Below are 16,575 nucleotides of genomic sequence, written 5' to 3'. Positions count from 1 at the left end.
GTGTCCAATTTTCGCAAACTAACTTCCAGTTTTCCGTAAACCGCTTCAATCAAAACTTCTCTCTTCTTTTTTTGGCTTTGTTTTCGTTTTTCTGCTTGATTCCAGCTTTCTTTCAATGCAAATATCTATCTCAACACGCCGACAGATATTGAAAATTGTTTGTCTGGCTATTCCCATTCTTACAAAGTCTTTAACAGCAAACAATTTCTTCATATCTTGATTTTGTTCATACAACAATTTTCCATACTTGAAACTAAACTTCTAACGAAGACAATTGCCAAATTACGAGAAACAATTTTCAGTTAACGTCTACTTTACTTGCTAAGCTATCTAAAAGTGTCTTTGTTACCACACCGTTAGTTATTAATTAATTAAATCACTGTCTTAATTATTTGAACCAAAATATTCTCCTACTTGCTTTTCTTGCTCTATGGTGCTCTATGGACCTTGCCTTGGAGAATCTGCTGTGAAGGGACATTTTTTACTTTTGTATTAGTTACCCTATCTGTCGAAGGTCTCCGTTAGATTCTTCATTACAGCCTCAAATCTTCTAATGACCAAAAATGTATTTAAATCTGATTTTAATTGGTTGAAAAATTGACAATCTCAAGTTTAATTTGATCAAAAATTTCTTTTCTTCCGTACAGCGTCAAATCTTTTAGAACAGCGTACATTTACTCAACTTAATTTAATTTGGTCAAAACTTGACTCAACTAAATTTTATAGTTTTTTAATTCAATTTCGCTTTTCTGAGTTAAGTTTGGTGAAAAATTGAATTTTCTAGGTTTAGTTTGATCAATAATTGCTTTATTAGAGTTTAATTTGGTCAAAATTTGCTTATCTAAGTTTAATTTATCTAAATATTGCCTTATCTAAGATTGATTTGATTTTCAGTGGCTTTTTTGAGTGTAATTTGAGAATTGATTTTTCAATGACCAAAAATTAAAATTCACTTTTCTCAATTATATTTAGAAAATTGGCTTTTCCAAAATTGATGTGATTTTTGCTTAATATAGAAGTTTCAGTTTTTTGGTGAAAAATTAGATTTTTTAGTTAATTTAGTGAAAAATTCTAAAGTTGATTTGGTTATTAGTTGCGTTTTATTCTAAGATCAATTTGGTCGAAGAAGCTCTTCAAAATGTAACAAGAATTGATTATTGCTTTTCTTGATTAAATATATTGGAAATTATCCTTTCTAAAACTCAATTTGGACAAAAATTCACTTTTTCAAGTCCAATTTGGTTGTCATTTTGCTTTCATAAACTTTAATTGATAAAAAGTTAATTAAAATTTCACCTTTAATGTAAGTTAATTGGTTCAAAAATTGGCTTGTTCAAGTTGATTTTTTCAAAAAGTCGTATCTGAATGGAAATTAGCCAAAAATTTGTTCGGAAATTGTCTTTAATCAATTAATCTGGTCGATATTCGCTTAGTTTAGTTTAGGTTTAGTAGTTTAGTTGATCAAAAATTCCCATATCTGAGTTTCATTCAAATATTGTCTTTTCTTAGATTAAATTTGCCGAAAATTTTCTTTCATTTATCAAAGTTTAACTTTAATTTGGGCAAAAGTCCCTCATATCTGAAAGGAACTTAGCAAAAAATCTTTTTTCGAATAATAGTAAATTGTCTTTAATCAATTAATTTGGTAGGATTTCTTTTTTTTAGTTTGATATGATCAAAAGGTGGCTTTTCTAAACTCCCCTATCTGTATTTAAATTAGTTATTGTCGTTCCTTAGATTATATTTGCCAAAAATTTGTTTCTACTCATCAAATTTGGTCTGATTTTATAACTCTAATTTACCCATAAATTCACTTTTTCAATTTCAATTTGCCGAAAATCTGTTCTCAATTAGGTCTAAATACGGTTTTTTGAGTTTGATTTGATCAAAAAGTGGTTTTTCTTAGTTGAGTTCTATCAAAAGCTTCCATATATGTATTTTATTTATTTTTTATCTTTATAATCTTCTCTTTTTATGCTTAACCAAAAATACAACTAAAACTAAAAGGAACCGTAGATTTTGGTGCAAAGAATGGATCAAGAAAAGATGTTCACTGAGTCACGTTAATTTATTGAAAGAACTACGGCTGCATCCAGGTAATTATAGAAATTACTTACGGATGGATGAATCTACTTACGTGGAAATGTGGAATTGTTGACACTGGTAACTGCTTTGATTGAAAAAAAGACACAAATATGTAAAGATACAATAATAGGTTTTATGATTGAAAGCGATGTTCACATAAATATGAGAAGTTACCATTTGGTTTAAATATTTTCGATTTCAGGCCACCGGAAGGAGCTGTGAAGATTTAAAGTTTACCAGTATCATCTCCGCTCAATCACTGGGCGGAATAATACCGGAAACTTGTTTTATTCGTCAGGAATATTTAAAGGTAGTTAAATAAATAAAAAAAATTAAATGTACAAGTATGTAATATTGCTTATGATTTTGTTTATTATTAAGAATTATCAGAAAAAGTTGAAAAGAAATAAGATGTGGAGAATTCTGCATTAGCACTATGTTGGGGTTGTAGCTCAGTATTAACATTAGTGGAGCCCCGATACTGATTACGAACAGCGCTTGATGGCAGTGTCAATTGCCATCCCATGCATAGGGTACTACTTTCAGCTTCGAACAACACGTCATTTATCAATTTTTCAGTCATGATCCTTTGATTGTTGGGAAGGGATCTCAATTTTATAGAGACATTTTCTCCAAAAATATCGTATCTATCCTTTTCACGTACACTTTGTATTGACTGCGGTCCCATCTCTGGGATCTTCTGCTTTTCTCGTTCGTTTTTTGCGCAAAGACGGCGTTGTGATATTTAAAGAAGAAGCCATGTTTTCTGATATTGTCGACTCTTGAAATATAAGTGAATCTTCTTGGGTTTCCAAGATTCTTGGAGAGAAAACGTCATCTGCTTTGCTGCAGATAAACATGTTTTTTTCCTAAAATAATTTTTTTAAGTTTCCGACAACAGAAGAAAATTGGAAGAGGATTGCAGACTCGTTTAAATAAATGTGGAACTTTCCCCACTGTCTAGGTGCTATAGATGGAAAACACGTTCGAATTACTCCACCACCTCATTCAGGCTCTTACTATTATAATTATAAAGGATTCAATAGTATGGTACTTATGGCTATAGCAAATGCCAATTACGAAATCTTGTATTGTCACTTTGGAACTAACGGAAAAATTTCGGATGGAGGTGTATTGAAAGCAGCGACAGACTTTACCCTATGTTTTTATTGGAGATGACGCTTTTTCATTAGGAGAAAATTTACTGAAACCATTTCCTCAGAAACATTTGAGCAAAGAAAAAGCCATTTTTAATTACAGAGTGTCAAGAGCGGATCGTATAATTGAAAATGTTTTCGAAATTTTGGCAGATATATTTCGAATATTTCATATTGACATTAATGTTAATCCGAACGCAAAATAGTACTGCTATATTGCTTTCTACATAACTATTTGCGAACGAAAAGTCGGAAGGGATATACCCCTCAACAACATTTGGATAATGAGGACCAAGAAACTGAAACACTCACATTAGGGCTTCGAGTTAGCTCAGAGGATTTTATTGACCTACAAAGGTCTTCAAGTGCCAAAAATTATTCACAGGCTGCAAAAATAACAAGAGAAAATTTTATTTCATATTTTAACAATGAAGGAGCTGTCCCGTGGCAAAATAAAGCTGTGAACATATATATTTTTTATTTACTTACTTCTTCATCGTCAGATAGTTTGGAAATCGCTGCCCTGAGTACATCTTGACCATTTAGGAACGACAGTAGTTCAAAATACCATAATTTCGGTTTATAGATATTATCAGTCTCCAATCCGGACTTACTTGAGTTCTTTACTAATTTTAGTTCTCTTTTATAAGATGTTCTAAAATTATTAATTTTTTTTTCACAAAATCTTCATTTACTTCTTTAATAACGTCTCTAAATTTTTCAATTAAAATGCTCATAGCCCTTCTTCGTGCATTTCTATCTGATATAGATCACTTCTAACTTTCCATAGACACAAAAAATTTAGATATTATATGATCTTAATTTTGGTACATTTGGCTCCTTTGCATTCAAAAAATCCATTCAATTTCAAGTTATCTTTATCGGTGTCTACTGTAAAACCGTCTGCTTTATAGTGACATTCATAAAGTTGCGACATATTAGAGCAATGTCTTAAAGAACAGTTGAATAATCCTTTCAATGATGCACATTCTGATCCGTTATTACAATTGAATTTCTTGAGATGCTCAGGATTTCCTGGTGGACAAATTGAGGATTGGAAGTTTGTACAGTTGAGAAACTGAACTGTAGTTCCATTTTGGCGAGAAGTGGCATGAATCTGGGGGCAATAGTCGAACGTTTTAGTTAGACACCACTCACCACAAGAAGCCCAACTACAATTATTTTCTGTACTGATGTTGATTGTTTGGTGTTTCCAGGTGTTTCCTCGAATCCACTACGAAATGGGGGGATAATACGCGGCTTACATTTATTTCTTCTGCCCATTTTGCACGGTTGTTACTACACTCATGAAGGCACTTAATGCATTTTGGGCGATCTATCTCTACATTTCAAAATTTTTTTTTACTTACGTTACTCTTCGATGTTGTGAATCGACTTAATACTGGATTTGTGACACAACTCTAAACGCTTGCGCACAAAATGTTCGCAGAAATATTTACGTTGTCTTTCTACTTACCATAGATTAATCGTTTCTCAAATTGAGCCGATTGAGAAAAAAATGTTACGCACGCAATAATCATTTGCCACATTTTATTTCTTGTTAGGAAGTATTTTAAACTTCATGATTTTTCAAAATGTTTTTATAGGATTATAGGATATAGAGATTTTCCGCATAAGCCATTTTCGACATTTACAGCTATGAGAAAACAAATTTTAAAACGAGGAAAGTTTAAACAAATCGGTCATACGGCTAAAAAATGTTCATCCAAACGACACTGCTGTTCTGAAGCAGTCAGGCTTTTCTGTCTGCAGTCAAATAATACGATTTAGTTGGATGCAAGGCCACACACGATCCAATTGCATTCGATTTGTTTTCATTCATCAAAGTTCAACTTTATTTTGAGCAGGAGTCCACTTGAACCAGTTCAATTTGGAAACAATTGGCTTTTACTAATTTGATTAGTTCAAAAATTGGTTTTTCCTAATTGAGTTGGTTAAAAACTCATATATGAGAGGAACTTAGCCAAAAATGTCTTTTCTAATATTAATTTGATCGAAAATTGTCTTTAATGAATTAATTTGATCAAAAATTTGCTTTTCTAAACTCCATATTTGTATTTAATTTAGTTATTGTCTTTCCTTAGATTATATTTACCAAAAAATTATTTCTACTTATCAAATTTGGTCAAAATTTGGATTTTAAAACTTTAATTTGCCCATAAATTCAATTTCAATTTGGAAAATATCATCTTTTCTGAAATTGATTTAATCAAAAAGTGATTGAAGAGAAGATAAAGTCATTATTCAAAATATTATTATTGACATTTTGAGGAATTTCAAACCTATTAACCAGTTTCTATCCTAAAATTATGAAATTGTATGTTTACAATATTATATAAATTCTCAGTTCCTATCTTGTCTTTTCTCTCGGGACGTATATTTGTAGAAACAGGGCACAGATGTTCGATGCTCTCGTTTATCTAATTTGCCCGTTAACGGCCCGAGAAACAGACGTGCACCTACACTATGTAAAAAGGTACTAAAACTCCATTAGAAAATCTATTCTAAAATTGTAATGTTATGAATTTTTATTAATGTTTGATATTTATACGATCAATTGTTCATTTCCAAATTAAAGACCTTTTGGATTAACTCTAGCTCAATTTTCATCTTCAACTACGAATATTGTATATGTTGAAATTGCATTACTTGTCTTGGCGCATACCAGTAGATCGACTAGACATCTCGTCAAAAAGTATAATGTCATACCTACTATATTTTTAAATAGAATCATACATATAATTAAATAATTGTCCCACACGATGATAAAGAATAAAATTGAACAATGAAATATCATTCAGAAATTGCCAATCTCAAGTATTAACATAATATCATACAGAGTGAATTTTATGTATAGAACGCCTCAATTATCTCGGAAACGGCTTGTACGATTTTTATAAATTTTTTTGTACAAGGGTCTTGCGATACGTTCGGTATTATGGTAGTATTTACATTGTTGTCAGATTTTGAGCATATACTGTAATCGCTTTTACAGTATGTTTTCTAAAATTCATAATTTTTTCACTTCACAAATGTGGATCTACTTCTAACATGACACAAACATTTAAAGATTTATCTTCAGTTGAAGGTTTCCTGCACCATGATTTGGATAAATATTTTACTAACTTACTGAAACTAGACCTTGTTACGAGATTTGTATTAGCACATAAATTATTAAAGAATATTCAAATTCAATCAGTTTATTCAGTTGTAGCCATCTAAATGTACAATATTCATTGTAACTTTGGTGGGGAGATACTGTAAATGTAGCTATAACTCCGAAATTATGGCATTATGGAGAATTTTACATGAAAAACAATCAGAATTTCTTAAGGATTTCTAAAAACACAAAATATATAGGGTGATCCATTTGAAATAATAAAGTTCATTATTTTTCCGGAAAAAGGAAAAATCTGACAACAATGTAGATACCACCATAATACAGGCCAATCACAAGACAAAATCGTACAAGCCGTTTTGGAGTTAATTGAGGCGTTCCATACATAAAACTCACTGTATAATATTACCGTTAAATGACCAATAAATCATTTCAATAAAGATACTTATTGTTTCCGTTTTCAAAAACCAAATAATTCAGATAATGTTTCTTTTGAACTTATGTTTATTTGGAAATCCTCAAAATAATCTTTATTATTTTGTAATAGTAGCAGTTCCACAATCGGTCCCTCTGAACTTATTATTATTATAGAAATTTGAATAAAAGAAGATGAAGAAAAAAAAAATAGATGTGTCACTTGAAGTTAGTTCTAACCTCACATCTTCCATAGAAGTAGTAATAAGAAATTTCTTGATTAATATGAATCAAGCAGAAATTACCAAATTAGTTTCTAAATTAAGGATAAGAGCAAATCCTAGACTAAGAAAATTCAGAAGCATAGAGGGTCCTGAAGGTAGATTAAATAAACTTCGAAAAACCGTAACTGCTTTAATCAAACATGAGAGAATCGAATTAAATTATCCCAGAGCAGATGAGTCTAGAATGTATGCAGAAAGAGTAAGTATTGCAAATTAATTATCGATATTTTGATGTAAACAGTAATTAGTTTCACAAATAATTAATAAGACTGAAATAATGTACTACAGTAGCGTTTTTTAGTTAATTTCAGATGCCATAAGATACGGAGACTGTCACAAAACAACAATGGAAATGGCTGATTACTGGTTATTAGAAAAACAATTAGTGCACAAGCTATTCAAAGTACTTGCACCTCGTTACGAAAATTATACAATTTCTTATACTCGTTTAGTAAAGGTACCAAAGTTAGATGGGGCAACTAGAGATAAAGCAGTACTAGAATTGAGAGGCAACCCTTATCCTTCTTTAAACCCGGAAAACAATTCCAAAAGTGAATTATTACACAATGTTCTTTTATCTGAAGCTAGGAAAGCTTATAGAATGGAAAAATATAAAGAAATTGCTGCTAAAGTGGAGGGAAATATTAAAGAAAATAGTCAAAGTGCTTCTAATGTAGAAACAGACAGTAAGGAACCAAATGTTCAGCAGAATATTAATGATGAACCAAAATTAGACCAAAAAGATACAGATAAAAAGATTGATGGTAAAGAGTGAATGCTAAAGTTAGATTTATTAATTTTAATTTGATAACGTTTAGTCCTATATATTGTTCTCATACAAGTACATTTACTAAATAAATCTGTTGAATCATTTGAAGTGGGCATTAATTTGTGATAGAAGGAAATAACTTTTTTTGAATTTTCGTTTTAATATTAATAATAATTTTTCTTTATACCTCAGTCAAATGTATCTACTTTCCATCCTAATAGCAGGGATGAAAGTTCCATTTACTCCACGTGAGAATTATGCATGTGCATTACATACACAGTCCAAAAATTGCGAAGAACCCCCGTGCTTCATGGTGATCAGGACTGAGATTATTGGGTTTTAACTTGAATTCTATTATAATTTATTACAATAATTCAGTTATTGACATTTCAGAATTGATATTGGAAACAATTGAACTATATCATTGAAAAAGTGACTTCATTAATTTGGTATATTTAGAATGACATTATGTGATAGGTATAATAAACTCATATGTTGAAGAAAGAAGGAAACTGAAATATAAACTTCGAGAGGTGCTCTCTGGACCCGGTTATAACTCTTCACTAGCTTCTTTATTGAACACTGTCATTCCAAGAAGCACCTGATTAGATTAGGTCTTGCAAAAACTGATAAGTGAAGATTCTATGGGGAAGAGCATGAAACTCTGGTTCATTTGATTGTAGAATTACTTACCACATACAAAAAATTTTTAGGACAAACAATTTTAATCCAGTACAGATACTGTAGTTTGTTAGAAATATGGAACTGGAAGGTGAGCTGTAGATAACTAAAACAACTTTGATAAGGGAGTATAATAGACCTTATTCCTTTAAACAGAACATTCGTCTGTCAGACAGATATAGTTTACAGATTTGGTACTAGACCTCGCTAGGAAGCGAGTAAAGGGGTAGGGTTTCGTATATGCCTCAGTCTTATCCCATTCCTCACTGATACTGGATTTTTGGTGCCTTTCACAGGACCCTAAGAAGGTTTTCTTGTATTTGACTGATAGTAATTACAAAGGTTAATTATTTGTCCTTTTATTAGGTACTTTTTTGTGATATTTGTGTCTCTCAATCTCACATCCAATCATTTGCAAATTACACTCAGGTCCTACACTACTTTAATCCTGCAGATCCAGATGCAGCAGCTACATCATACTACAGGTCATACATAGTTTTTCGTGCAAAAATACATAATGAACATGTGAGACATAAAAATCTGTTAATATGCGCTTTTTCAAGAAAGTTTCACGTGTTTAGCTGTCAAAGGTTATAATGCTCTCCACGAGGGCCTCAAATTGTGTGGCATCTATTTTCTAATCTAAAACCATTGTTTACGAGTAGCAGTATTGGAGTTGCGAAATAGAACAAGATGAGTGCAGTCAATGGATCCAATTATCCCAGGTACATTATATTTTGGAAAGAACCTCAAACATTTCAAATTTATATTCAACTGAAAATGAATAATAAGTCATTTTTTCCTTACTTTCTTCTAATATCATTTACCTCAGGAATTGTTTGGAGGAATTTTATGAATGCATCAATTATTTCCTTTCTATTGAATACCTCAATAATTTTGTGAATGCATCGACTCACCGATGGATTAGGAGGTACCCATACAATAATTATTACCTACATCTTGGTAGTAACTACCAGCTCCAAAAAACTTCAATGCTGCCAATAACTAAATGAAATCATTTCATTTTAACATTTAGATAGCATCGAAAACTTTTAATAGTATATCAATTTTATATTAAATACCTAACAGCTACATAGTTGCAATAAATATAAATCAAAACCAAATAAAAAGTTAAACAGTTCTTACTACTATAGTTTTTACAGGTTCGACCAGATATATTCTTATTGTATCAAAACATATCTGAAAGTTTCTTTGATTAACTGAAATATTTTTTTAAATTGGTGTAACATTCTCCTACATTTTTAAAGGAGTTAATGGAAAGAATCTCTGAAAATGCTGCCTCCAATTTAATTTTAGGAATTAGAAAATGTTGCATTGTACCTTGTGATGTAAGCCCTCTAATAGAAATTTTAGGTGTTTGCAATATTAACAAACCTAGGAATGAATATGATAGGAATAAAAACGAAATAGAAAATTCATTTATAACCTATTGACAGTGCCAGCTGGAAAAAGCATTGCACACGGCGAAATAAGTTCCACTGACCTGCCTGCGGGAATTTCCGGAACTTCAAAAGAAAAAGAACAAGCGACTGACGATGTTTCTGAAGAAGACGTGCCGTTCTGTGGTCCACTTCTGACATTCGGAGAGTCTGATGTCGACATAGATAAAGTATGGGATATGGAGGAAGAGAATGATTTTAGCAAAAAACTAATTTCTTACTACTTCAGTAAAACCACTGCTCAGCAAATTAAAGAATCTGGACTGTAGAATGGTTGGTGAATACGTTCTGTATCTGTACGAAAACGACGTGTATCCTGGAGAAATAACTTCGGTGGACGAAGATGGTTCTATCATTAATGCCATGGTTAGAGCATTATAATTTTGGAAGTGGCCTCAAAACGTGATGAAGTTTGGTACACATGGGATCAAATACAAAATGTGGCATATATACCGTACGAGAATGTGACAAACCGTGGTGGAATTATTTTTTTTTTTAATTTTTTGGATTTAAGTAACTTTAGATATAATAAATATGTTTATTCCATAACGTTTTATATATTTTGTAGGCAATAGGCAATAAACGACTACAATATTGAGTGGGTTTACTTTAGTCCAAACGTATTTTGATCGTAGAAAATCAGTTCCAAATCTATCGGTGCAAAGTAACCCCAGCCTATAGTATACTTTGCACCTGAATTTAAATACTGACATTCACAAATTGGGACTATACATCAATTTTATATAAAAATGAAATGCATTTTGACATTTCTGGAGTAGCCCTGGTCGATCGCCAAATTGCTATAGTAATTTTCAAGATAACTTTTAAAATTATAAGTGAATAAGATGAAAAAATTGGAGCAAAGTAACCCCACTTTACGGTACTTTTTTTTTTCATATATTTGTTTGCTAAAACTAATACGGTGAGGATTGTGTAGGCAGGTACAAAACTGCTGCGTTCCTGTGGAGCTATAGCCGAGTTGGGTTCGTACAATTTACAAACACGCGTTGATATGGAAAAAACGTCCCTTCGTTACGGTGCCGATAATATTAATTTTCTCTCTCGTTCGAGATACTTTATCTATACTGCGCATGCTTGAGAACCGAGCTGGAACCTCGGAGGCTAGAGAAATCGTTGCTATTCTGTCTTCCTTAGTCGGAACAGCTGCCATTTATAGGAACTGTCCATAAAGAACTAAGTATTGCATATTTGCCTAAAACCATGACAGATGAATCAGTCCGTTAGACAGTTGTAGTTTGCATATAAAATCGATTTTATCTATTTTTATCATGTTATGTTGGATCGCGTAATTATTTCAATTAATATTAGATAATTACGTAGAGCGTTTTACCTTAGGGTCCCTAGGACTGAAGCACTTCCGGAGTACGCAGTGTGTTTAAATCCAAATAAACTCATGCGGCTAATCGGGCTAATATATATTTAATAATCGTAATAATGTGTGAGCAACTGATATTGGAATATCACGAACTTCCAAATCTTGCTTAATTTATTAAAGTACTCAATTGATTTTGTTCGACAACAGTAAAAGTATCTCAATGATTGGATTGTAAACATTTTGCGATCGCCGATGCAGATTTTGATTCAGTAGCAGCTGGTGCGTCCATTTTGGAATGTACGAGGATGTATTGATATCTAGTTGGCCTAAACCAGTTCCATACATAAACAAAATATTGCGTTACCATAGCAACGAACAATAACTTATTAGAAGTGTCAGTGTAAAGTTTGACGTCAAAGAAGTAAACCAGAGTCAGAGCAATAAATTAAAATAAAAAAGATGTCCACCGAAATTGTGAAAATCGAAAAATTGTAGTATAGAGCCATCATCAAGTACCTGTATTTAAAAGGGTTAAGAGGTAAGCAAATTTACGAAGATATGCTTAATACCCTTGGTAATCAATGTCTTTCGTCAAAAATTGGACTGCAAGCTTCAAAAGATGTAAATTTTCCATTGAAAATGATGACCGATCGGGAAGGCCAGTTTTTGTGTTAGTCCCCGAAAATATCGATGCAGTTCATGACATTATTTTATCAAACCGTTGAATTGGGCTAAAACGCATATCTGAAGCACTGAATATTTCATACGAACGCGTTTATCATATAGTTCACGTCAATTTGGACACGAGATAAAATGCTGCAAAATGGATCTCCAAATGTTTGAATGTTGACCAAAAGCGTGCAAGGGTAGAAGCATCGCGTTCGATGTGTGCTCGATTTGAAAACGATGCAGACTTCTTAAGCCGAATTGTTACTATGGATGAGACTTGGGTACATTTCTACGATCCAGAAACAAAGCAACAATCGATGGAATGGCGACACTCTGGTTCTCCAAGACCTAAGAAGTTTCGTATCCAAAAATCTGCTGGAAAAGTTCTTGCTTCAGTTTTTTGGGATTGCCATGGAGTAATCATAATTGATTTTTTTGGATAAGGATAGAACAATAACTGGAGATTACTATTCGACATAACTGACCGCTCTATGTGAAAAAATTAAAGCGAAAAGACGCGGAAAGCTATCCAAAGGTGATTTGTTTTTGCAGGACAAGGCCCCAGCACACATATATCATGTTGCCATGCAAAAAATTCGTAATTTAGGGTTTGAATTAGTAGAACACCCCCCTTATTTACCAGATTTGGCTCCGTCCGACTATCATCTCTTTCCTCAACTGAAAAACAAGAAGAAACATTTTTTCTGAAAGGTCTAGAGACGTTGCAGGTTCGCTGTAATAAATGTATCTAATTAAGAGGAGAATATGTTGAGTAATAAAATTTTTTGACATTGAAATTTTGTTTGGTTCTAAAGTAGGTTAAGAATTTTTCAATATATCCTCGTATATTGACAAGGGACGAAAAAATTTCCCCAACAGCACGATACATATAGGTGACAAGTCACAGTTGCTCAGCATGCTCCGGCTGATCCTGTGGGTGGATCACCTTCAATCGCTTCCTTAGCGTGGGATATTCGCCTGGAATATTAGCCTTTTGTCCAAATAAATAGCGTAGGCGTCCTTTCATGTTTATGATGTGTCGAAGATGTCTTTCCCCAATGCGGTTATCACTGCAGAGGTTCTATCGAGCGACTCGAATTATTTCCCCCTACGTAAATTTTTAATATCAATTAAAATAATAACTCTCTAACAATTTTCCTTTCCTCTCTCTCTCTCTCTCTCTCACTGACCATTTAAAAAAATTAAACGTCCAAGTCCATTTTTCCGGCATCTGAGAGCCAACTTCACATTAAAACCGTTTCTATATAAAAATTAATTTCTCTCTAACCATATTTATTTTGTCTCTTATCCTCCTAGCATTAACGGAATTTTAAACTAATTAAATCAGGGGGCCAAATTCACGGAGATGGCAGTCAATATGGAGCGGTCGTTGGTTGCTTCCGCGGCTTTCGTTGTGATGAGCTCAACCACGTAGGCGTACAAATTTCTATGGCGACGGAGCGACTTCCAGATGTACCCTTAACTTTTTTAATGAGACCCCGAAATGTGGACTTTTTTATTCGGCTCATCCAAAAGACCGTCTCATGTTCGTAAAAATAAAGAAACTCATAAAACACAATGTCATGTCCACTCCATTTCAATTTACTAAGAATAATCGCAGAAAAAGTCAATTATTTGTGCATTTTATGAAAGCATCTCTACAAGTATAGACATGTATGTATTTCGCAAGTGTACGAATAACGTCCAATTTATAAACTTTTACGCTCGCGCCCGAGTTGGAAACCTCGTTCGCGTTCAATATAAATTTGACAGATTACAAACGGTGACTTCCACTAAAAATTCTCGGCACAGAACATACCAAAAAGAAAGTCAACTTCTATGTAAATATCGGCAACACAAATATAGTTCTAGCACCTACCAATCGTGACGCTAGTGTAATACAAATTTGCCATTACTGTCAATGTCAATATGTTATTTGACATTAATGTGTAAATTCCCGCCACATTTCCTTCAGATTTCGATACACAGGTAGGTGATATTATCAGAAATGTAATTTGTAATTTCTTTAGAATATTTATATATATATATATATATATATATATATATATATATATATATATATATATATATATATATATATATATATATATATATATATATATATATATATATATATATATACATCTACTAATTATCCTTGGTTTAGTTAAAAATATATGTAAATATTATTTCATGTTTTTTTCTGGAAATGAAGAATATAGTAAATATACTACGAAGTAAATTTAAATGAACCGCGAAAATAGATTAAGTCTGCCACCTATCATCGAGGGCACTGGCATCGAAAATCCGCCATGTTGTTTCCACTGAATAACAACTAAGTTTGCATTTTGGCGGAATTTTCAAAACTCAAGCGACACAGATTGCAACCATGAGAATATATCTCATTATTTGATGCGGAATGGGATATTATAAATACTTTTGAAGCATTTTTGTGGCAAACTACCAAATATTCTACTATCGCCGCAGAAGATATTTTGATGATCGTGGTCGTGAACGTGATTGTTGTGAGTGCTTAGTGGAATGTACCCAAAGAATGATTTTTAAACACAAACGCCCGCGCACGCGTTCCAACGTCTAGCCAAGTCGAACGTAACGTCAACGAGGGCGCGAAGTTTATAAATCCACCTTAATCGTGATCCCTTTGACTCGGGCCAATTTTCAAAGACCACAAATAAAAAACCAACGAGTGACAAATATTAGTACAAGTAACCCACTCTCACAACATGGAACGTATACGCAACTAACAATTATACGCCACGTACAAAAGTCGTTTGAGCCCGACTTTATAATCAATATATTATAAATAAGAATATTTTAATACACACTTTTGATACATATGTTGTACATATTCAATTATAGATAACACATAATACGAAAAGCTTAAGCTAAAATCCATGTTATGTGATGGGTCAAAAAACTTTAAAACGACATGCAATTGTTTGCACAGTTCAAATTGTTTTCAATAATATTTCAGAGTAAAGTACTATACGTTGTAATGCATTAATTATATCAATGTGAATTATTCAATAAATAGCTGAGGGAATATTTTACTGAACATACGGCACTCACATCTTATAGTAAATAAATATGCAGTTTCTAAATAGATTTTATTTTGAAGATGCCCTAACGCATTTCAAGCTTATTCATATTTTTAAATTTAATATCTAATTTGCCATAACTATTAAACCCAAGATGAAACAACAGAGATTATTAGAGGTGGATTAATCGACACTTTAAAATTCCATTAATTATATAATTACCATGAAAAACCATTGGAAACAATATGAGAACAGTACAAAAGCAAAAACAGAAGTATGAAAATCAAATATGTCTATGTATAAAAATAATTGTAAGGATTCGTAAAACTAAAGCCGGTACTACACGATGCGTCCAACGTTTGCGCCAACATTAACCTTCCAACGTTGGCTGAACATTGAATGAAGGCTAGAACTTTACCTATACTAACTTATGGAAATGAAAATGTGGCAAAAGAGTGATAAACTGCATACAACAGATTTAAATTATTTTAAAATAAACTGTATGATACTGACAACTTTGGTTTTTCTTACAAAACACGTAACATTTACACGAAAGAAGACAAGAAGTGTTTCATGTTGGGTACTCCTCTAACGCAGATTCCATGGCCAACGTTAAAAGCTACACATTCATCAAATGACATGCGCACTAATAGTATAGGCACTGGAAAATTATTTAATGTCAAAATTTAAAAAATCAGATTTCAAGAAAATAATTTGTTACCTGAATATTTCGATAATTATGAATAAAGAATTTCAAAAAAATGATATTGCTGAAAGAAATTATTGTTTGAAATTTAATATTTGTTTAATGTCTATTATTTTCAATGTTTTATTTTTTTAAGAATATTTGATCATTTATTATATACAAAATCAAATTATTTTAAAGGGAAACCCTAGTAATTGTGGAGATTTCAGTGGTTTTTGGAAGCATTGACGCATCGGGTGGTACCGGCTTATATTTGTGCTGCATGTGTGTATCATATATTTTCATTATTAATAATTAATATGATACACAAAACAGCGAAATTATAGTTTAAATGGGAAGAAAGCCTTGGAAGATTTATTGATATATTATATCATCAATACACTGAAAAATCTTTAACAAATTTAAATTTTTAGTTTCTTTTAAATACCATGATTATACCTATTGTATATTATCATAAACATTTTATTTTACTGGGGTTATTCCAAATTTGTAAAATTAATGGAAAATCACATTATTTGCCAAAATTGACGAACTAGAACTGTTACGAGAGTAAAACTTAGCGCATCTCTAACATTAGTTACGCCCACTGCAAAGAAGGCAAGTAACAATACTTGTTTACATATTCAATGTTTACTAACATAATAAACTATTTTCAAGTTATTTTATGTAACAATTATAAAATTATATAATTTTTAACAAAAATTTTTCACCTATATGAATTTGTGTGTCACAAGGGCAAGGCTGCATCCTCTCAAAAAGAAAGAAATAGAACAATTTAGGAACTAAATCAGCCAATCCAGTTTATCTCTATAATTA

The 16,575-nt window shown here is 32.1% G+C and overlaps 1 protein-coding gene and 1 pseudogene across 2 annotated transcripts; both read left to right on the top strand.

The window, feature by feature from the left end:
* The first annotated feature begins 2,031 nt into the window (after nt 1-2,031).
* On the top strand, nt 2,032-4,324 carry LOC130897411 (uncharacterized; annotated as a pseudogene).
* Nucleotides 4,325-7,007: 2,683 nt separating this feature from the next.
* LOC130897015 (39S ribosomal protein L17, mitochondrial) lies at nt 7,008-10,587 on the top strand. 2 transcript variants are annotated; one of them, XR_009059648.1, is made up of 3 exons: nt 7,008-7,278; nt 7,381-10,159; nt 10,219-10,587. XR_009059648.1 is itself a non-coding variant. In XM_057805488.1 (2 exons), exons 1-2 carry the CDS (start codon nt 7,081-7,083, stop codon nt 7,852-7,854), a joined length of 672 nt encoding a protein of 223 aa, XP_057661471.1. In that variant the 5' UTR covers nt 7,008-7,080; the 3' UTR covers nt 7,855-10,587. The 2 variants fall into 2 exon arrangements, 1 of the variants encoding a protein (XP_057661471.1); XM_057805488.1 differs by having other exon boundaries at nt 7,381-10,587.
* Nucleotides 10,588-16,575: the final 5,988 nt, after the last annotated feature.

The sequence above is a fragment of the Diorhabda carinulata genome, chromosome 8, assembly GCF_026250575.1.
Source record: "Diorhabda carinulata isolate Delta chromosome 8, icDioCari1.1, whole genome shotgun sequence".
NCBI lineage: Eukaryota > Metazoa > Arthropoda > Insecta > Coleoptera > Chrysomelidae > Diorhabda > Diorhabda carinulata.
Note: the sequence above shows the minus strand (reverse complement) of the source record. Positions and strands in the feature narration are given on the sequence as shown.